General features: G+C 41.8%; 1 protein-coding gene across 3 annotated transcripts in view; it reads right to left on the bottom strand.

The window, feature by feature from the left end:
* Positions 1-418: 418 nt before the first annotated feature.
* Positions 419-23,819, bottom strand: part of drosha (drosha ribonuclease III) — a 143,242-nt gene continuing 119,841 nt past the window's right edge. For all 3 annotated transcript variants that reach the window (XM_063483680.1, XM_063483679.1, XM_063483681.1), the window contains 5 exons: positions 22,863-22,945; positions 21,213-21,316; positions 17,553-17,645; positions 16,518-16,564; positions 419-2,301 (listed from right to left, as the gene is read on the bottom strand). In XM_063483680.1, the coding sequence (XP_063339750.1) occupies positions 2,171-2,301; positions 16,518-16,564; positions 17,553-17,645; positions 21,213-21,316; positions 22,863-22,945 (458 nt within the window). In that variant the 3' untranslated portion in view covers positions 419-2,170. The remainder of the gene's footprint in view (positions 2,302-16,517; positions 16,565-17,552; positions 17,646-21,212; positions 21,317-22,862; positions 22,946-23,819) is intronic.

Here is a 23,819-nt window from a genome sequence, read left to right as displayed (position 1 = left end):
TAAGAAAAAAGCTAGAGCGATTACACTAATGCTACAGATACACTGGAGAAAACAGTGGTTGGGGACTGTGGCACAACCAAAGTGTGCAATTAATGCGATCTTGTTGCCTTTAACAAGGTCACTTCAAAGACGGGGGCGAGGTCTGCGACCACTTGTCAGTAAGCTGTTCTCCTCAAAGCAACTTTGGTGTATGGAGAAATCGATAAAACACCAATGAGACAAAGTCAATCTGCTATCAGTTTGCGATTAAATGGGTTCAAGTCGTTAATTACATGCAGTCTGCTTGTGATAATACAGAGATTAACTCAGACAAATCAGTGAAAATCACAAATCTTTTCCTATTTGTTGCAAATCTGTTGTTGTCTACATACAAACTGACATTAATTGCATTCAGAGTCTAACCAGACGACTCATAAACAACCTTTATTTGTCACATACACAATTATACAGAGTACAACATGTAGTGAAATTCTTGTGTCTGAGCTGCGGACAGGCTGCAGACATAGCCGCGCCATTCCAGGGCTTGGTTTTAGCATGGGGGGGGTCTAACCAGGACCCTTACTGGATACCAGGAATCGAACTTGTGACTCCCGCTCTGAAGGTGTGTAGTCTTACCACTACACTATCCAGCTGCTGAGTCTGAACAAGAAACTCCTCCACAAATAGTGCTGAAGTTACTACAGGATGGTGATTTAACTGCAAAATGAGAGACTTGGGAAACTTCTGAAAACTTACCCTCTTGTGAGATTTGAAGATTCACCTATGGTATCAATTTTAAATCACGCAACATCTCGTCTTCACAACGTTGGGTGTCATAGCTGACTGCCCGGCGGGGTGACTACAATGTCCCATCAGCCTAGACTCCCGGTCTAACTTAAAATAGATTTGTAGTTGTTGGTCGTTAACGTGTAGCCATGACAACCGGTCTCATTCACAAATTGTGCATATGAACAAATTTAGAACAGCCTTAACCTTTAAGAATAAGAAAAGGATTAATTTTTAGTTATTATGTTTTCCATGAGCCAAAAATGCTCAGTAAGATCATAAATTATTGGCAGAAGTTCTTACTGACTATTTACATAAAACATTCAAATCTCTCTAAAAATCAGCTGCTGTGAGGTTTTCTCTTTCAGAGTAACATTGTTTGACAGACAGCTGTGTGGCAGCTCTAGTGGACCACTTTCACTTTTTTCCCTTTAGTTATGAAGAAAAATGTAACTTTTATCTGAAATGTGACAGCAGCCACAGGCTAGTAAGCTAGACAGCTACCATCCTCACAGGTATGTATTTATTATCTACAATAAATCTCAGTATAAAAGACCCGATTCTAGACGTCAGATAGTTATTAATATGACGGCTTTTGCTAAATAGCTGGATCCAGAGGCTACTGAGCTGAGGAAATTGTTAATTAGACAATCTATAATTAAGATCTGTTAGACAGCCAATCGGATTTAGAGAGAGGTTAAAAAGAGAGTAGAGGAGGGGGGGGAAAAAAAATCACATTTTGATTATTAGAGGATGAGTGGCAGATGTGAGACAGATGGTGACACTGTAGTGAGGGAGTATAACGGACTCATCCTGTTTTAGAGGTTTAGGCCTCCGAGCAGAGATCAGAGTGGGAGGGGATTACAATTAATACAAAAAATAAATAAGAAAATCTCACTTTTTGGACCAGAATCAGAAACTTTATTTACAATAGATGCTCTGATGGTTTATTTAACAGTTCTTACTCCATTTAAAAAATGGGTTTTTTTGCCATGTGCCAGTAACACGGTGAGGTCCTGCTGTGGCTTTGTTTTTAAAAAGGTTCCACTCTATACTTAACATACACATAAGACAACATAAAGCCAACTTTGACAGAGCCGGAGTGATAAACAGCATAAAACATGAACGCATGAGGCTTCATTTCTAATTCCCTTTTCCCTTTGTCCTACTTTTACTTTGAAAATCCTGGCCACAAAGCTAGTTTCACTCCAAATATTTGTGCTAACGGTCACTTCAACCCAGTTGATCCCTACCCTAAAACCCATCTATCTTCCTTACTACATCTTCACGATCAACTAGTGGCACCTCCGTTTTGCTAACTCTTGCCTGAACAGCTGCAACATCTGCAGAGAAGACTCCCTAATGTGGACCCGGGTCCTGATTGGCTGTCCCAAAGAAGGTGCTGTCACTTCCTGTATTCTTCCGAGTCTTCGGTTTCCTTCTCCTGCCGCTCCCGCTCTCGTCTCATCTCCTTCAGCTCCTGCCTGTATTTCCGCTCGATGAAGCGCTTCTGATGAGCCATCTGTGGGAAGTTATCTGGTACAGGGAGAGGCAGAGCGGGAAACACAGGAGTCGACCAAGGAGAACAGATAAAGAGAGAAAGAGAGAGAAACACAGAAGCAGAGGTGTGAGGAGACAAGGTCAGTTTCCAACTGGGCGAGGACAGCAATTTAGTTCCCAAATTGCACTGACTATGGTTTTCATAGCATGTGTCATGCTGTCACTTAGGTCAAATGAGCGAAAATGTTGCAGGCAGTATTGAAATTAAATTGCCCTCATGTTGTTATTTCATTAATAATGATGAAGTAACAAGGAATTAGACAGGCCTTGTTTGGTTTCAGCACAATGACTGTGAGATCTGATAACATAATTACAAGCGAACATTTCGAAAATGAGATCTGTAATAAGATGGCGTAGTGTGACAGCAGGAAGAAAAATATCAAACAAAAACAGATACAAGCTTAAAGGTATGTAAGCAGCAGACAAAAGAAACTGTTAAAGTTTTGAAATTGTGTCTATTTGAAAACTTTCATATTAAACTGCTCGTTTAGAAACCTCTTTTAAAGCTGCTACTACTTGGCGTTCAACCAGCAAACTGCAGCTTTGGCTACATCAGCCATTAGTTTCTAAAGAGAAGTTCTGAGGCCTCGATTTGAGTTTTCTGCTCGCTGCCAACTTGGCTCGAGTCGTCTCCAAATGTGGTGAAACACACAGGGAGCCCAGGCTCAGGAAGTGGGAACCACAACAACTGAAGTGCTCAGGACTCGTGTCAATCAGAGAGACACACTCTGAACCGCTTTCTGTGAAAGTCTCCACCAAGACGCAAATTGGTTTCTGTTTCAAGATTTCCACATTTCTGTGTCACATATTTTCATTAAGAGCTGTGAAATGTGGGGGCGGCGTACTCAAGAGAATGTGCTTAAAAGGCTAACGGCAGCAAATACGGGAGCACGGATATATCTGGCCCGAGTGACGGATACACAAAGGAATATTTTATTAAGTATTCTGCTGCATCAATTTTGCAATGACTAAGTGTTTACACCTTTTTTTAATTTAAACTTTTTAACCTTTAAGGGAAAGAAACACCTTTGAGATTAAAAATATCATTTGCAAGAGGTTCCACTTAGATTCAGGTTCGGAAGTTTTTAGACAAAGACACCTTGTTTTTGCAATTTTGCCTTTATGCACCACCACAGTGGATTATAAAGGAAACAATTGAACTGTCATTCAAGCGCAGACTCTTAGCTTTAACTCAAGGGCTTTAACAAAAACACAGCTTTAACTGTTTAGGAATTACAGCCGTTGTACATAGTCCTTTGTTTTCAAAGGCTCTAAAGTAACTGAGAAGTACTTTTGTGGCCAGGTGAGGCCTGTTCCCTTGTTATTTCATGACAAACAAAGTAGATTAGAGATCTGGAGTTAATTCTAAGTGATGAACTCTCAATATGAGGTCCAAAGAGCTGCCAGTGCAACTCAATGAAGCAACTCAAGGTGGTTGCAGTAAAGGCCTCATAGAGCAGCGGTCCGCAACCCCCAGGCCACGAACTGGAGTCGTGGGCTGCGAGAGTTGAGCCTCGGGTGTGAAATTCATGGTTTTCAGGGTTTTTATCAGTTTTTATTGTTATTTTTTTTATTGTTTTTATCATTAACTCTGTTTCCCTGGGTCTTTTCCCATGTGTTATGAATAAATCATCTTTTTTTGGTACCGGTACTGGTTTTATTTTGTTGTATTTATCCGCGACACCTTAAAGGCCGGGCCGTGAAAATATTGTCGGACACAACCAGTCCGTGGCGCATAAAAGGTTGGGGACCGCTGTCATAGAGCATTTCAAGGAATGGACCTTCTGTCTAAAGAGAACATGGCAGCATGACTTAGTTTTGCAAACTTGCAACTGAACAAACCACAAGACTTCTGCAACAATCTTCTTTAGACAGATGAGGCCAAAGTTGAGGTATTTGGCTGTACTTTGGAGAAACCCATACACAACATGTCAGCACAAACACGTAATACCAACTGTTAAGCACGGTGGTGGAGGGGTGAAGATTTGGGCTTGTTATGCAGATCACACAACCCAAGAATACAGCAGGCAATGGTGGATAGAAACTTTGTAGCAAAGGTTGTGTAAGTATTACGAAGATAACTGTATAAATAATGTTACAGAAATCACACAGGTAGAAGCAACTAGTTTTGCTTGCCTCAGATACCCAGTTCATTTTTTTTTTCCACCCAGTGCTGAAAATGACACGAAAGACAGTCAAAATTGATTAAAATTCCTGCGTATTTGCAATCTTGGAGGTTTGGATGGTTGTGAAAGATGTTGTGGGATAAACAACTGAAACATCAGTTACTTTAAAAAACAATCAAAAAACATTTCTTTGTGTTGGTTGGAATTTCACAAGAGCTGGACCTATAGCAGTAGTAACAATTCAAAATAAGAATCAAAGAATCAAGATGAGAATGAAGTAATTTAAAAGAAGAGAGGCCAATGTCAAGCTAGTGATGACAATGTTGTGTGAGAGTCTAGCATCAAAATGTCAACTTCTAATGAACAAAAGTGATGCATTCCTGTTTTTAAGCTACTTACGTGAGCTTTTTCTCTTCATGTTTCAGATATTTGAGTAGATTTTTCAAAGGTGACAGAAAAAATGCCTGTTAAAATTTCAGAAAGTGGCAGCTGACAGTTTATTTTGTCTGCTCAAGAAAGGTAATTAACTTCTTCTCAGAGTACTAACAAAAACTCACATTGGACAAACTGGAATGAGATCATATTGGCATACTTGGAGATTATTTTACTTATTGTTAATACATTTTCTCTTCAGTTACAATGATTCAAGCACATAACAGAGCGACTCATTTAAAAATTTTGAAAACACCTTATTTGGTGCACCGGTGTCGTCTTAAAAGAAGCAACTTCCCTCAGTTTTCATGCCAAGCAGCTCCGTTTGTAATTTTAATATTCACTGCTCAGGTAATTTTCCATTAAGTGTTTACATTACTGTGCCTGCCCACTGCAAACTTCAATTTAAAACAGCATGCATGACAGCTGCCCGGTGGTTTGTGTCTACTCGCTGAGACACACATTTGACTGTGCAGTTTTTCCAGTCACTGATCATGACCATGCAAACTCAGGCAAATTAGGCTTCCAATACCTTTTCCCTCAAACGTTTTAAAGATAGCCTGTGAGGGAAAACAGAGGAGCCACAATGGTCTGTGCTTATAGGACATTAAAATAAGGTCCTCTGTGTGTTTTGTACAATTCTGCGAACTTTGCAAGTATCAGGTTATCATTTTTCAGAAATTTGGATTCATACAAATGGATGACAAACTGCAGAGAGTTATTTTCCTTTAATGTGGCACTGATTTTCCAAATCTTGAAGCTAGGCTAGGTTTGGGCTTGTCACCAATCACAGCTTAGCACCATCCCTCCAACCTCCTAATGTGGAATTTGCAGGTCTTGGAAATGGAGCCATTACCACTTGACGCCAGAGGACACCTTGTGCTTCTAGGAAGACTAGAATCTGTCATAACTAGGTATATTATGCCTCTGGATGAAAAGAAACAACAGTCCAAACTCATCCATACGTGTTAAACTGGACAGAATGGATGTGTGACTTATGAAGGTCACAGCATTTGATTTAGATCACTTTCACAATCCTCAAACCATTCAGTGAACCTTTATTCCCAACCACCAGTCTCTAGGAATGAAGCCAACATGAAGTAACAAAAATTGGAAAGCACTCAGACTGGCTACAAAACCAAGTTAGTCTAACAGGGAGAATAAATGAACATAACTACCAGTAACCAGTAACCTCAGGCTCTGCATTTTTAAGCTTTAATTAAGGGTTTTGGCAGCTAAAACCATTTTACTGGCTCCAAACCCCCCCAAAAATATGTTGGCCAGAAGCGAGAACTTACCTGTAATGAATGAACAAGCTAGCTCCAAAACCCCAAAACAACATGCTGTTTCAGAATGCAGAGTCTATAAGCAGTGGGCGATATTATGGAAGCTGTGTCCAACTTTTATTTATTTTTTTCTGCCTGTACCTCATGAATAAAAGGCATCCCATCCCAGGATATGCGTGCTTTGTCATCTGGAGAGCACTCAGGATAACTTAGTATTGAGCTGTATTGATCTTGTCTCTAAAGGGGACAAGTGGACCCAAACCACGACCTTCCCCTCAATGTAAGAGTCAAGGGTTATGGTTTTTCCTTTCATGTAAGGCCATGCTTTCTTTTTCCATTTTTCAATCTACAAGTGAAAGACTTTCTACATTTCAAGGCCCAGGTGTATAAAGTTTTAATAACCTCTTTTTTGCTAGTGTGTTGAGTTTAATCATACCTGGTCTACCAGGTCATCTAGGCCAGATTATGCCAACTGTTAGGACAAGCATTGCGCCAAGTAAAATAACATCTGAACAAACAAAACAGAAAGAGGTCACGGGTTCATTTTAAGGCCAAACTGAATTGCCTGCTTAATAACTAACGCCCTCTCCAATGTAAAACCTGAATTGTTGATAGAAGTATTAGATTACTAATGCAATGAGGAGACGAAGAGTTTGAAGAAAAAGGGAAGCAAAAACCCATTAATTTAATGCAAACACTTTCATTTTCACTTTCCATTTCCAGAGACCACATTGCACAACAGCATTTCTAAATGCTTTCTATAGTCTTTTCAGAAATCGTGAATAAGACTTGGTATTTACGCTGAGACACATTTAAGTCATGATAAACTTGAGCTGAAGGTTAAAGTAGATACAGTAAAAGGTTTAGATTATTCTTTTATTCATCAGCCATTTGTACATCTGCATGTTGGAAATAAGAGTAAATATAGAAACACTTTTAGCTATAAATACGACACTGGAAAGAACTGCAGATAACAAAACACTTAAATAGAGGATACAAGCAGCTATCTGGTGAAAATCTACTGTAGTTCTTAAGGTCTTTCTTGATGTCTGACTGGTGTTATGGCGCATCAGAACAAATGTGAAGTGAAGTTTCATCTCATGGGTTTCTGGACCATTTTGAAATCCGCTATTATTAGCTCCTAACAGCCAATGGAAGAATTACTTCCTTCCAAAGTACGATCAATACTTGGAATCGGTTCACAGGAGGATATTTCCAGAACTTCTAAGGAAATCCTACAGTTTCCCTTACTTTTCTTCAAGTCCTCTATTTTGTTTTTCTCAAAGTTGAATATACACCTTCAGCTTCCTTTAAAGGGCGACAATAAGCTTGCTGATAGTGGGTGGTCTCAGTAAAATCCACAATCTACAGGAGAATCTCATCTGATATGCTATCACAACACTAAAGGTGAAATATATTGAACTTGCACAGATGCATATTCGGCTCCTTTTGCTCCAAGTCGATTTGTGCCTTTGAATAGAAAACTCTACTCTGCTGCAGGTCTAAAAACACCATTAACAAAATGACAGCTTTTCAAATTCTCACTGCTGGGTCTTCAAAAAACAAGAACTTCATATAAAATAATATTCTCCTAGCCTGTTTGCCCAAGATGGACACAAGAATCATCAACATCAAGCTACTATTCAGCCCTTTTACATGGTTCCTACTGCTTAAGATACGACAGAAGACCTTTTAAAATTATGATAGTATGAAATCTCAAGACCAGCTTTAGAATAACAAACATGGAAGCAGAAACACATCAATTTCTTGATGGTTTATTTGATAGTTTGATAGGTCTTCATCGCCTTGTGTCAGGCTCTTGTTGAACATTAAAACAACACGTCCCAAATGGTACAAGCTTGCTGATAAGGTTTACTTTGCTAGAACTGCATGCAAACAAAATACCTTGTACATTTTAATAGGTATTGGTTTCTGCCAGTGATGCAAAATCTGGATTTAATAGCTAATTTTCATTGAATTTGCATGCTTGCTAGCAGAGACTGCATTTGCTCTGAAGGTCCCAACCACAAAACAAAATGAGTGTTTTGGTTCTGCTGTTAGGATTTGCGTAATAAAGATGGAAGAGGTATTCATTGATTTATTTTAAAAGCAGAGGTTATAATTAGTTTTGACTTATTATGGCTCATGCTTTTTTGACTTAAGCAATTCAGCAATGTAATATCTTTGAAGGCTTTCTAAGCATCTGTAGGATTCTTGTTTTACCTCAGACCATGTTATTTAAAAATCCAGTGTGCTTCAGTACAGAGGCAAACAACAGAAAATACGGCAGTGTCTTAAATACTTAGGAGCTGTATCATGAGTAGATAATGTACATTATCCCCAATAAATGTGAAAATTTAATTATTTCTATTGTCCAGACAGTGAACTCACAGCTGATAACATGGCGCCTCAGGGTTTTAGACAACTACTCGACTATCTGGTGTGGATTTGTGTTTTCTGCAAAAAGCTGCTGTCCTACTGCTGCAGACCCATGACCACGGCTGCAAAGATAAACCACAGGAGCACAAGTGAAAATGTTTCTCACATGTTGCAGGGACACATTAACCATCTGTGTTGCGTTTAACCTCCACTTTGGCGCTGATAATCAGTCATTCGAAAACCATGAAAGGGTTTCACGTTAAAGAATGTCCCCTCTAACGTTGAAAAAAGAGTTGTTGTGAATTCAGATGTTTTGAAAGGATTTCCAGTCTCCTACATGCGAGGCTTAGGATGCCTTTCAATTTAATTTAAATTCTTTGGAGAGTTGTTTAGGCATATGAAATATTTTAAAGATGTCACCTTGAGCTCTCTAGAGAGCTGTGAGGTAGTTTTCTTTTTTCCTGTCAGTTTATGGAATAAAGCATAATTGGCCTTAGCCAGGGCTTCAGAACAGCAAATTCTACAACTGATTGCCAGGAGGAATTAGCCATGAGCGAGTAAAGGCCATGTAGTGCTTTGGTTGTCCTCAACCAGTTCTTATAATCAAAATTCAAGAACCTACTATTCAAATGAACCACTGCCAACCCCCCCCCCCCCCCCCCACCCTGCAATTTCCATATAATATGTGTCCGGCTTGTGAATGGAAAAGGATAATGTATTCTTCCCCTTGCAACACTATAATTTGTCATTATGGCAACAGAGAGGAAAAGCGTGTGATAACAGCAATATCCTATTAAAAAAAGAGAAGGATCAAATGAAAAAAAAAATCCTGAAGAAAGAACACTGAGCCAAAAAAAAAAAAAGCATGCTGAAAGAAACACACATGCATGAACACACAGAAACACAGTCTATTTCAATATGCTTTCGGTGAGTAAGCAACACTTGGTGAGCCTCGGAGAGAAAACTACATATTGCAGTTAAAATATGGAAATCAGCAGCATTTTTCCCTAGGAGATGACTTGAGAATAACCCACTCGAGAGGAAAAAAATAAATAAAAATTTGGCCATTTACATTGTTTAACATGCAGCACAAGAGCAATCGTCAAAGAATATGGTTGCTAAGGATACACAAGCCTTTTCATTTCGGCCTGTGTTGGGCATCACAAAAGCATATTGTGAATTCTCAGCCGTCCGGCGTTCTGCAGAAAAGCACCTTTGAGAAACGGTGCACTTTGCATGCTGATTAGCTTTGGTTAAAGTGTTATTACACTTCACTCCGCACAGGTTTTTTTGTTAATTGACAACATAGTAATTTCTCTCAAGGATGGAGGTTTGCAGTCTTGAGATTCAGGTGCAGAACTGGCAGTCGGGGGGCCTGCGCAACAACGCGCTCTGTTGTGCCCACCAGCAGCAGTGCCGAGACGAGCAGCTGGATGTGGAATCTGTGATGAGAGATCAGCTCCCTCTTTTGTCCTTTCACTTCAGCATTCACTATTCAGCCAAAGTTTAAGGCTGTGACACGACTTCACAATTGACAGAGCCGACTGAGCCCATCACCTGTACCATTATCCTTGGCTTTAACTTTTACAGTTGAACACCATAAGACACCCAATATACTTACACAAAAATCATGATTCCATTCATGTTCATTGCATTGAGGGTGATTTTCAGCCAACTCACAGCAGGTACTTTGGTAACCTCCGACAACACGTTCTCACTCCCAAAGCGTAATATTTTATACAAGGTGACATATCGTCAATATGTTACACTTCTGGGCACCCAACACATCCCTAGATACGAGATCAGAAAAATGAGGAAACATGAGAACCGTTTGGAATGAATCTACACATGTACGTTCGTTTTACTTAAATCGCGTTGGGAAACACTATCTAACGTCATTAAAATGCTGGTTAAGGTTAGCGATAAGGTTAGGGTTAGGGCTGGAATACATGGCTGGAACGTGTATTACAGCGGGACTGTCATTCTACTGGATTTCATCCATAACCCGGCGCATAGTTATAAGAACCCGGCGTTCCTCAGGAATGCTGCGGGACTTGACAAATCGTCATTATATTACGCCTCGGGAGTGAGAACAGGCTGCCTCAGAAAGCATCTGATGTGGTTCTGTTGGATTCATCGACCTTCAGCCTGCACAGGTTTGCAGCAGAGTGCAAACCTGTCAAGATAACAGTCAGCACCTGCGACTCTCGGTGCCTCCTCTGGACTGGTGGAGATAGGATTCCCCATGCGACAGAGTTTAAGGATCTTGGGATCTTTTAATGAGTGATGGGAAGGTAAAACAGTGAACTGCTCATGGTAAAAAGAGTTGGCCAAAAGGTGGAGCTTTCATATTAGCCATCTATCTATATTCTTCACCCAGATCTCATGACCATAGGAGAATGACTGCAAGAGAAAGGTCATGAATATAAGCTGGCAAATGAGTTTGCTCTCAAGAAGCTGGGCTCATCCTTAGAGAACAGGAGAGGATGTTGGAGTAGAGCTGCTGCTCAAGGTGGCATCTGATTAGAAAGCCAACTGGGCGCCTCCTTTCGGAGGATCCCTGGTGTACAAGGACACCCTCGGGGTAGCCCCAGAACCTGATTGGGAGATAATATATCTTGTCTACCCCCGGAACATCTTGGAATCCCTCAGGAGGAAATGGAGTGTGTTGCTGGGTAGAAGGATGTCTGGAGGACCCTGTCATGGACTGATGGACAGATGCATGTTTGCAACAGCACTTACCTACCTAGGATTTCTAAGGGAAATGTTGCAGAAAGAAGTCAACTGAGCTTCCTTTTGGGAAATTAACCCAGACAGTGTTCCTTCCTTTCTAGTAAAATGCGATTTCACTGGCCGAATATCAAAGTTGAGAAAATTAAAACTCAAATGCGCTGACGCCCTATGATTCAATAAGACAGCAAACTACTGACTGAGACCATGTTTACTGACATCACAGACTAAGGGTGCCGAGGCAGTTTCTCCATAGATTTCCACAGAGCTGGACTTAACTAGAGGAGTCACCCTCTGCTGGTCATTAGAGAAAAATGCAGCTTTAAAGCACATCTGCACTGGCTTCCTTTTTTAAATATAAAGTTTGCTCATTTCAGCACTGCTGGTGAAATGAGCAGCTGGAGGTAGAATCTGTGATGAGAGATCAGCTCCCCGTTTAAGAGCTCAAGAACATACGCTGGTCTTTCACCATTCAGCCAAAGCTCAGGCACAATAGACCGAGTCCATCACCTACAGCTCACACGCACAACATCAGTCAACAAGCCAATAGTGTGCCTGTATAGCAGTGCTGATGAAGGGATTTTCCTACCGTGCCAAAGGCCAAACAAAAGATTCAAGCCAGTGAATGGAGATCCTGCATACTGTACTTTACTTTGCCTCTTTCCATCCAGTGCTTTTATCAAGAGATTAAGGGTTTTAGAGAGAGCTAAAGAAAGAATGCAGCTCCCCTTCCAGCTACTAGGCAGATTGAGGCTCCTACTCTTATTTAACAGATACCGTATTGTTTGAGAAACAAGCAGCTGTGAGGAAGCTGGGAAAAAAAGCAGCAAGGGGAGGGGGCTGAGTCATAGAGAGATGGGAGACTTTAAACAGGCACTGTACTATCTGTAAGGATGAATGATAAATGCTTAAGCCGTTTCCATGTATATTTGATGTCGCCTTAGACCTAACGGTGCATGGTGCATGGAGCCCCAGGGCCTCAGAAACACTGCACCACCGACTCCTTCTTTCTCTCCTTCCTCACGTCGATTTCGTTCGCCTACCTGGCTGCTCTCAGCTCGATTTGTTTGCACTCATGTTTCTCCCAGTCTGGGCCTTGGTTAACATTTAATTCTACCTTGACAGACACAGGCAGGAGACTGTCAAAACGCGGGCCATCAAATAATGAAATGTGAATCAGCTGAGCCACCAGCGGATCAGCTACAGACAGCACACACACCAAATATTGGGGCCCGGCCTCTTTAATGAGCTCTGAGCTGTCTGACTGAACACAGCCATGTCTCTCACCTCTCTGACACCGCTGGAGCCGCAGATTCTGTCAGGCAGGAAAAGCTCTGCAGCAGAAACAAAAAGTTCAATCCTGCTCAAAGTGCTGCTGATACTCGAGGAGGCTTTAAATAAAACATGGAAATGAATCCTGACACGTGGCGTCGAGTTGTTTTCGATCCGAGAGTAACACAAGGTAGGGCTGTTGTACACGAGGAGTAATGGTGTAAGCCAGTACTGCACTGAGGGCCAATAAGACAATCAATGACGAATTACATGACACCGGGGCTAATGTCCTTGATTAGTCTTGCTATGCGAACAAATGAAGCGAGGCTCTTGACAATCACATGAGAGACAATGCGGCTCCAATAGGAGTTGATGTGTCAGGCGGTTCTGCAGCAGATGAGCTCCAGTCTCATTATACAAGCTCATGGTCAGGAGACACACAAATCCTTCAAAGTGTGTTTGAACCCTGCTGACTGACCTTGCATACTTAGCTTAACAAAAAGATGTTCAACAATGGAATTAATGAATTTTCACTATGATTTCCAATACCAAAGTGATTCATTTAAGCCTGAACACTAAGTTGTGAATAATAAGGAATGATCAGTAGACTATATTTCATTTAAAATAAATATGACCTTTAATAATTAGGCTTATATGTGAAAGATGGAAGCGATTGGACTAAAAACAAGCAACAGTTCACTGGAGTTTTTACAGGCAGGTTCAACTGCAAGGATTTTCATTATTCAGTCTTTTAAAACCATTTCATCGGCATTAGTTCTCACAGCTCGTGTCTTAAACCACTACAATTAATTAGGAATACCTGCCAGTAACGCAGCTATTACCTACAGTGCTGTGCAAAAGTCTCGAGCCAGAGCTTCTTTTGCTTTGAGCAACACTTCTTCAGGGTTTCTTTAGACATTGGCAGCTTTTTCACTTATTTGCAGTCCAGGCCTTGTACCTGACCACTTTCACAGGAATGTTTTTTGTGTACACATAACAGCGAACTTAGCAAAGAACCCATTTTAAATTGTACCTTTAGGTACTTTGTTACTACCAGCCTGTCACAAAAACACACAATTTGTTCCCATTTCTTTAGCTGAATCTCTGAAAAATACCAAAGATAACACAGTTTGACAGGCATAAAATAGTATTTTTGTACCAACAAGGTGATTCCTGAAGAGCTATTAGCCAAAACCTGGCATATCTCAGCATCGTGTGCAGCGCGTCCCCCAAAAAATTTGTAGAAACTTGACAAGTGGAGGACAAAAGAAGAAGCGGCAGGCATAAAAAACCCATCTACGGCAGATGAGTAGTAGCTGAAAGTCATGTCCTTAAGAAATGAGAAAAGATTCAGAATGGCTGTCACAAAGTCATTCTTAAGGAAAGGAAGCAGAGAGAAAAGACTGAGGTATGCCAAATTACACAAGAACTGGACTGAAAATCAGTGGAAACAGGTCTGATGGAGTGATGAGTCGAAATTAGAAATTGTTGGTTCAAATCATCATCAACATGCACGGATGAGCTCAGGAGACAGGACAACAATGTTTACAGCAGTGGTCCCCAACCTTTTTTGCGCCATGGAGCGGTTTAATGTCAGACAATACTTTCACAAACCGGCCTTTAAGGTGTCGCGGATAAATACAACAAAATAAAATGATACGACCAAGACAAAAACTGTGGTATTTTGTAAATATATTAATAAACGCAAATTCACTGTGTAATTGTGTAACTTTATTAGCAGTGTCCTCCTGAAATGCGCCAAAAAGAATTGAGAGTAACATCCTCCTCTCCGCCCCTTAATGCGCTCTGGTCGCTATGGTAACATGTAAATATTTCTTTCAAAATAAGACACACAACTACAACTCGGGAAAAGACCCAGGGAAACCGAGTTAACGATAAAAACCCTGAAAACCATAAATTTCGCACCCAAGCCTCAACTCTCGCGGCCCGGTACCAAACGACTCACGGACCGCTACCAGTCTGTGGCCCCGGGGTTGGGGACCGCTGGTTTACAGTAATGTGTAAAACACAGTTGAGGATCTGTCATGGTTTGGGTCTGCGTTTCAGCCAGTGGCGTTGGGGGTTTTGTCAAAACTAATGAAATTATGAACACGACAAAGAGCCATCAGATTTTGGTCCACTGTTCAATAGCATATGGAAAGCATCTGATTGGCAACAGCTTTGTGTTTAGGCAAAATAAAGATCCCAAACAGACTGATGAAGCTGGAAAATCAAAATACACAATGGAGCATTATCTGTTGGCCACCCCAGAGCCCAGACCTCAACATTACTGAAGCAGTGTGGGGTCATCTCGACAGAGAACAGAACAGGGCAGCCATCATCCAAAGAAGAGCTTTGAATGTCCTTCAACAATCCCACAGAACTATTCCTGAAGACTACTTGAAGAACTCTAAGAGAATTTGGGCTATGCTGAAAAATAAGGGTAGTGATACCTTGACTTATAGAAATTCAGTTTTTTTCCCCATGCCATTTTGCAAACAAAATATAAAATGAGAGGTAGCTCAGGATCTCTGCAGAGTTCTGTAAATGTTCTTAAAAACTGCTCAGAGTAACACCACAGACAGGTCAGGTGTGAGCAGAGAGAACATCAAGCTGACGGGCTGACTTGTAAATTAGTGGGTTTAAATGAAGTGACGGTGCAAAGTCAAACAAAGCTCTCAAACTGGAAGCTTTTTTTTTGCGCCAAAGGAAGGAAGACTTGAAGAGATGATTTTAAATTACCTGACCTTTTAAAAGGCATTGCTAATCTAGTCACATGAAACAGCAATTTATGAGGGGGGAAATGTTCATTTACTAGGAATGAGCATCTATCAATCATGGTGACAGAGGTGTACACTGGGGAGAGGAAACGGGTGGAATTAAGGGAGGGAGGATGACACAGGAGAGAGACTGTGTGCTCTGAACTACGCCCCCTGATAAGGAGGGAGGGAGGCGAGGGAAAAGGGGAGCCAAAAACAGAGGGAGAGAGGGAGGCTGAGAGAGCGGATTTAAATAATAACACACTAATGCTAATGTTTCATAAAAAGCTAAAGCCTGGGTGCACAAACAGTATCAATCACAAGTGGCTGGAGGCCTCATTTAGAAGCCAAATGAAATCAAAGTTTGACCTTTCTGCCCTCTGCAAGTTCCACAGGCCTGTTCCAACAAAGCCATTTGTGTTCACCTCCAGCTAATTAGTTGAGTAAAGAACAAATTGTACATTTGATTAATGTGGTCACACAGATAGCAAGTGAACCTGGTCCAAACATTACAACCAAACTCTTTCCACTCTCAGTTTAATGGAGGTTATTATGCCCACGTACGTATGCAGAGTATAGGAAGCAAATTGGAGGTGCTGGAAGAGGCTCGTGGATGTGTTTCTGAGAGCTGTGTAATTGTATTTTTTACTTAGCAGCGAATGAGACGTTACCTATTTTCCTTAAGTGGCGTTTGATGAAAAGACAATGACAAGATGGAAAACAGCCAAGGAGTGAAGCAGCACGTAGGGGGACGCGTCAGCTGCACTCCTTCAAATCTGAAGAGGAGCGCTGAGCATAAGAGAGCGGAGCAGAGTGTGCAGCCTCACTCTCGTGGTCTCTAAAAAGCGCTTGAAAACAACATTTTTAAAAAATACAAACTTTGCGTGGCTCTCGAAACAAACTTGCCGCCGTCCCCCGGGGATGATCGACGTGGTCGAGGATGCTTAGCTTCCCCCGTCCTTGTTTTATTGCTTCTCCATCTCTGGCTAGGCCCCATGCCTGTGCTCTGGGCTAGCACTTCAAACAACCTAATGTCCTATATGTTGCAGCCAACCGGCTGGTCAGGCCACAGCTCTCTGCCAGCCATCTTGCATACTGTACAGCCAAAGCTAATATTCAACACTGAGGCAAAGCATGTGAAGGGCTTAAAGTGTGAAAACGTGTATGTGTGTGTGGCGAGGAGAGGTCTTTGTTGCCGAACAACTCACATTTTTCGAGCGCATCCATCGCAGCTCCCATTTCTGCCTGTTGGATGCTAGATTAGAAAATTTTTTTTAAAGAAAAGGAGACAGAGAAAGAGAGAGAAAAAGGTCTTTAGCATATTTAAAATGTCCTTTTTTTGAATTCCTGTCAAAAAAGAAGAAGAAGAGAAAAATACCCCACAACCAATATTGAGAGGATTATCAAAAGTGCATTATATTTGTTTTCCAAAGAGCCCTTCTTCGCTAACAATCTCAGGTAACACGGTGCACACATTTCCAAAAGGTAAGCCTATCGGCGGCTCTACGCTGGGCACTGTTTACTCCTGCAATTCACCGTCCTCTCCGTATATATTATGTGGTGTGTGATCATAGCCCAGCAGTGGAGGTGGCTGGGAGCTTAAGTCATGTAAATACAAAAACAGTAAGCTGCCAAAGATTCTGTGGAAGGGACAAACTTATCGCCAGCTTAGTGCAAGAGAGAGCGGTTTCAAGTAGGGGGTCGTGGAGGGGATTTTCACATGTGTGTGTGTAGGGGGGGGGGAAAGATGTTTGATGGATTTAGGTTTCATTTCTCGCAGGCTCAGCTGCAGCTTTATCGTCAACCCCTCCAACCCTGAAAAGGCCTCGGCGCAGAGATTCACTTTCTTTACTTTACAAAAGCATGAATATGCGAACACACACAAAAGGTGTGCAATTCAACACTAAAGGGGGGGTTATAATAAAAAATAAATAGATACATTGTGTGAACACAATAGCTCAGGTAGACCTAAACACAGCCCCAGCAGCAGCGCCGCCTCGTCAAACTCTCCTCGGCACAAAGTGATATTTCCATAACAGAATTTACGTCGGATCGATAACGGATCGATTCATTTTCATGATGCATAATGTCTCTCGCAATAAAATAGGCCAGCCAGAGCTTAATTGCTATAATAAACACCATCAATAAAGTGCAGCCATTATTCTGGAGCCCATTAGCGGTGCATTGAGAAGGAGAACGCCTTGTCTTGTTTGTGTCTTATTATATTGTACCATCTTACTCACCTTGGGCCTTTGCCACAGCCGATTCGCTCTCCTTTGAAATACACGGCGACGGTGTAAATGCGCGCGTGCGACGGCCCCACCGTCTGCAAGGTCCTGCAAAATTCAACAGAGGAAGGAGGGCAGAGTTTAGGAATAATAAGAAAAAGAGAAACACAAGGACACTCAGGGACACCGTCCTTCAGAGAAATACAAAAAAATAAAAAAAGTTTTGAATTGGAACAAATGTAATTCGACTAAAGAGTGCTCTTTGAGAAGACGCACAATCCATCTGAGGGACACATAAACAATTTTTAAAGCCTCCCAAAGTCCCCGCACTCATCTTCTGACACCTAGATCTGAAGATGAGTGTGGGGAAATAAATAAATAAATAAATAAGTGACACGTTGAGAGAGGAACTGAAATAAAAGAGTGACAACAGTCTTTGAGAGACCTGCGAGTCTTTGGTGCGCTAGAAGGGTAAACAATGAAAACGCTAAAGAGGGAGCGATGACAAGAGACTATCACTGAAGTAATTTACAGATGTACCTCATTTAAAAAAGAAGAAGAAGAAGAAGCCAGATGTTGACTTTGTTTTATTTCTGCAGGGACATGTGTACAAGACAGTTGTTTGAAATGTTAACATTAGCATAAACATCTCAGACCCAAGCTGTGAGTCACCTAAATTATTCACAGACAATTTACTTATTTCAGGAGAGCAAATCCATTTTTAATGCAATGTGGTCACTTATGACACTTTATCAATAATTCAGCCCCCTTTCTCGCTTACAAATGAAGAAGCACATCGCATGTGCCGAGCAAATAAGACTCCTGCGTGCGCTGTTTTAGCCAAATCTCGATGGGGAGAGCGTGTCACTTGGAATTATCGCGGCGCTAAAATAACACAAAAGGAGACGGAATAAAAGGGAAATCCACGGGGCCGTCGGGAAGTCGTCGGCGCTGCGTTCATGCTAAAAGCTACTTCCAGACTGGGGCCACTTTCTGTACAGTGCGAGGTGGGTGTATATGTGCGCTCCCTGGTGTGTCGAGATGTACAGGAAAGTGATAGAGCGCGGGGTTGAGGTGTCGATCTGTCATCAGCCAGGCACATTCACCAGGGAACCTTTAGCAGGGGGCTCGGTACATTAACTCCTTTCCTTCTCCTTTTTTTCCCTGTCCTTTCCTGCCCCTTTTGGTAATTTAGTCTCTTTCTTTCCAACTCACACCCTAGTCTCACTCTGTGTTTCTCTACCCTTGACGCTTGTAAACAAATCCCACAGACTTCGAAGACAGACAACAAGACAGATTCAACTGCTCCATGAAATGCTATGAAAGTTGTATGAGTGTGGCTTATCGACCAACAGGGGTCAGGTCATCTCACGAGGTGGTCAAAGGAGTGCTCAATATTACCGGCTGCTACTGTGTATACATCAAACAAGGGGAAAGAAAGAAGTAATTACGCTCAAGGATGGGGGGGAGAGCCTTCCATTCATCAGAGGCTGGGTTTTATGTAAGCTTGTGCCTCCTGTACATGTGGGGCTATGTGAATTGTTGAAATTCAGGTCACCCAGGAGCTCTATTTGTTTCTCCTTCACGTTCTTGTGGGCAGTGGACTTGGGGAGGGAAGTGTTGATTGCGGTGTCAGAGCTGTGCTGTGTCAAAAAAAAAATCGCCATCCGCTGGGCAGATAGACGGAATAATAAACACGGGGGACTGAAAAGACGATCAAATAAATACAAGGGAAGAGAGAAGGGAGGAAAAGGGGACAGATTAGATGCTGAATTGTGGAGTTCATTGTATGTCGAATCGCTCCGTCTCCAACCACCCGTGAGCCTCGAGACGACCCCCCCCCCTCTTTTTTTTTTGTTCTGAGAAAACTGTATTTGCCAGCTTCTAGTGGTGACACAAACACTGCATCATGGCAGCTCTCAAAAGCTTTCTGTCAAATGACACTTGCTCCTTGGCTTTTTTGTCATATAAGAGATCGTTTTAGTTATGTTTTCTTTTCTTTTTTCATCACAACAACAAAGACCTTTACACAGTTGCTCAAAATGTTCAGAGTCTGATGACGAGTAGTCTTGTAAATTATGTTTGTGCCAGTTCATTTCCCTGAATTTGTACTGCAGCCCACGTGATGCCTGACCCTTCTGGACTGCAGAGTTGGGCTCACACTAAAGAGACTGATCAAGTGTACGGTGCATCCATGTGTATACACACTTAGATTAGATCTTCAATCTCAAAAATTGAATTTCTTACCATTGCTAATAAGATTGTCATGTTCAAATTCAAACATTTTAAGCATAAAATACATATTAAGAAAGTGGCAGCACTTGAATGTATCTAAAGACCGCTTAAAGAAACTTGCAAAAATATAAATGGCTACTACATTAATTGAAATATGCAGCTATAAAAAAAAAGTTAAAGGATTCATCACTGTATATAAGCCAAAACAGATCTGAAACTGCTCTGAAAAATGAATGGCAAAATAGCTTAAATAGCGTGAAGTAGTGTTTAATCAGTTAGAGCGGAGTTAAAGATGAAGATAAAAATCCTTGACCATGTGTGCCTACAATCCTAAAGATAAAGAAGCAATAACCAAAACAGTATTTACCAAAAAAAAAAAAAAAAGCACAAAAAAGGGAGAAAGTGTACCCTTGCTGCACTGCTTTCTGCTAGTTCTGCAGAAAGCTATGTTTAGACATAAATGTTAATTCGGCAAGCTAGCCACCCAATCTGCTCAGTATTCTGCAAGCAATTACATTAGTTAGCAGGCAAGCTACGGTTAGCAAGCTGTGTGACTCTGTTGTGTTTTATAACATTTGCTGATAAAGACATTTTACAATGAATGGCTATTTAATGAGCACTTTGGTTGAATTAGCAGATATTATGTACTTTGCTAAGTTAGGTAAGCTGCCTTTTTTCAGTATCCTGGTAGGGTAATGTTAGCTTGCCTGGGAACCAGGCTGGATGCTAACAACCTAGCTTAACCAAATGTTATGTTGAATGAATTCAAAGCTATTTTCAGCTGCTCCCTTATTCACAAGGAGTCTTTCACAGCAGGTAGCTCGGCACTGTTTGATTTGTGTTTCCCGGAATCACACTGAGGGACTTTCACTTGTTAGACAAATGTGCAAACCATGTTGAGTAGCTAGTTGAGCTAACTCCCGGGGGTTGGTTAGGTAGTAAATCACTATTGGTTAATTACTTCATTAGCTAAAGTTACAAAATAGCCAATATGAAATTCAAAACCATGTTTTAGGTATTTTAATTAGCTTTAGCTTGTTTTCTCATTATAGTTTTTGCAATCAAAATACTATCTAAGTCATGAGAGTTTTTTGTTTGTTTTTGTGCCCATGTGAAGTTTTTGATAAAGTTTTTGAAGTTCTAAGAGCCGTTTGATTCTTGACATTAGTAGAATTCTTAACTTTATTGATTTCATACTGAATTGCCACTATGATGAAGCCTCGAGTTGAGCAGTTCCACTGTCTCTGTTGTAAGGTTTATGTCAATGGAGTGTGTGGCTTTCAGGTAAGAAACTTGCCTGATGGGGCCAAGAAATTATAACTGTTTAGTCTGTATTTTAATATAAACTAAGCACAAAAGACTGACCTGTAATCACACACTGGCACTTCTAGATAATGCTGAAAGAAATTTATGCAAGCCTCGGTAATATGGTGGCCTTACTTGTAGAGTGGGATATCAGGCTCCTTGCCCTCCGTTCTCAGGGTCAAACAACACTGCTGCAGCTGAGACTTGGGGTCGTTCCAGTCCTGGTTCAGAATGAACTCCTGCAACACACAAACCACACACACTTGTGACCAAACTATCTCTCTTCACCCACTCATTTCAAAGAATCAGAAACACAAGAAAGAAAAAAAAAAATCAACTGCAGTTACAACCGTTCTCCTTCACTCCTTCATGCTTTTATTTCATTCCTGCCATCTTCCAAGCTTTTACCCCCTTTTGGACTTATTTGCGCTCTCTCTGACTGGCTCTCCATCTATGTCTTGGCGGTGAGCACAAATCACAGGCTACTTAAGACAAAAGCCAATCCCCGGCCAGAAATAAAGAGCGTCTGGGAGTCTCCCAGGTGTGCAGCTCTGATACATTTCTCTTATCCAAAGGGGACTTCTAAAAGCCCTTCCATTAACAGGGAAGCAGCCTTGTCATAAAAAGGCAGACTTTGAATCCAGAACTGTCTGCTCCTATTAATTTTCTACAAAGAGTGCTTCTGCTACTCTCTCGCTTTGCAGCTCCCTCGCAGCCCCTCCATCTCTACTGTTCTTGCTTCCGTGCTTTGCTTCCCCTTCTTCCTCCTTCCCGGTTTTCCTCTCTCCGGGGGGCGTCCACACTCCTTTCGCTGAAGGCTGAGAAATTTGGCTGTAGCTTATAGCCTACCTCTTGTACATTTCGAGTGCGGTGATGCATTCACTCTCATGCAAACACCTGAACATGTATAATGGAGGGAGGGAAAAAAAAAAAACTGCGAACATAAGGAAAGGAGCATTTATGTTCCCGGTTTTGCTTCTCTATTTCCATCTAAATTGGATGAAGCAGCACAGTTTGCAACACTGTGGTTTCCAGAGGGCTATGTAAGGAGACGTGCTGGCTGTTTCACAACTTTTCTCTTGGAAGTGGAAATGAGGTGCTCTCTTGCAGCGACCATGACGCAAAGCTCAGCTCCTCTAGAGCTGGGGATTCTCCCTGGAGAGGCACACCAAGACAGCAATTAGCATGGCATATCAGACCGCTGCAGCAGCTTCACACGGAGAGGTCCGCGCTGTGTGGGAAACTCGTACACGAGCACGCGTGTGTGTACGGACGCCCGGTTTCAGTTTGTGTCTTTTCACTGCAGCAGCGGTAATAAAGGGAAAAACGGGGCTCTTCTATCTAAACTTAGACTTGAGCACTTAAGGATATAATGCCCGTCCTTCCTAACGCGCATCTTGCCATTGAAGTTTTGACTGAAGCCTACTTATTCAGCTCTCGCAACACTCCAGAAGTGGATACCGTCAGCAACTTCAAGCACTTCTCGGATCAATAGAAAAACACAGACGACTAACATTAACAAGCCAATGCATGCATCCCAACGCCGTTGAGATTCCCATTAAAGATGACTAAAATAGCCACCCAAGCCGCCATTGTGAGAGGCATTCAAAAGCCAAGCACCACTTCAGGCCTCACGTCGATGCTAGTGCCATTAGGGCCCTGCCATTAGCTCCCCTCCTCCTCATCTCCCCCCGGTTCACTCGTTCTCCGTCTCTCTCTTAGGTGCTTGGCTCAGCAGCTCATTGATCAGGTGCGAGCGGTGAACGGCTATCAATAGGGACTCACCTTCAGTCGAGGGAAAAAGCAGACGTTCATGAATGTGTGCACGTACTCCAGGTCTTTATCAATGTAGAGAGCTGCGATGAAAGCTGCGAAAACAAAAAAGAAAGAACGCCTTTTTAAACCAGAAAAAAAGGAGGCGGATGCTTTGCTTTGTTTAACAATCAGCTCCATTTCTGCTTCTGTAGTAAATAAAACATTAACAAAGACCAGAAGAGAGACCTGAGCAGCGGCCTCCCTCGGCGAGGGACGTGATGTTAATGTTAACAATTGGAAAAGATGGCTCTGTAGCCGCCTGTCCTTTTCTATCACACAGGAAATTGGAACTACAAGGGCCACACAGAGTTCAGAGAAACATGTCATATATAAGATAAAATTGTATGTCAAGCTGAATAAATAACTGGCGGCCTAACTGCTCTGAGAACAAAAAAAAGATACGAAATGTAAGCAGAAGGTGCTGGGTGTCATCTTCATCTCATGGCTGTCCCTTTGTTTTCCCCTTCCATTAGATGCCACTGCATTCACTCATCCCTGTGACTAAGACAGTGGGACATGAGAGAGAAATAATAGGTAATATATTTCAGGAGGCCAGTGAGGGCCCGCTGTAGCTGCAGGGCACAACTGTTCATATACAGAAGAGCTGCACTCATCTCCAGCGCTGCCCCTCGTCCTCTTCCCGTGTCATCAACTCTGCTCCGCTGCAAACTTTTGAGGGATGATTTGAAAGGCAAATGATATGAAGCCCTGTGTTGTTTTGTGATTCGTGCATTATGGTCTGTCTATTGAATGCTGGCCTGAAAAACATTAGTGCTTTTTAGTCTTTTTTTCCTCATTTAATCTACCAAACTGGAATGGTTCATTTTCTATTCCCTTTGTATCACAGTTCCTGTCCCTGCCTGCTCCCCCTGTTGGCCTAATGTGGACCGCAAAAGGTCTGCTCCAATTCACATGAGCTGTGTTTCC

This window comes from Pelmatolapia mariae, linkage group LG9 (genome assembly GCF_036321145.2).
Source record: "Pelmatolapia mariae isolate MD_Pm_ZW linkage group LG9, Pm_UMD_F_2, whole genome shotgun sequence".
Classification (NCBI taxonomy): domain Eukaryota; kingdom Metazoa; phylum Chordata; class Actinopteri; order Cichliformes; family Cichlidae; genus Pelmatolapia; species Pelmatolapia mariae.
Note: the sequence above shows the minus strand (reverse complement) of the source record. Positions and strands in the feature narration are given on the sequence as shown.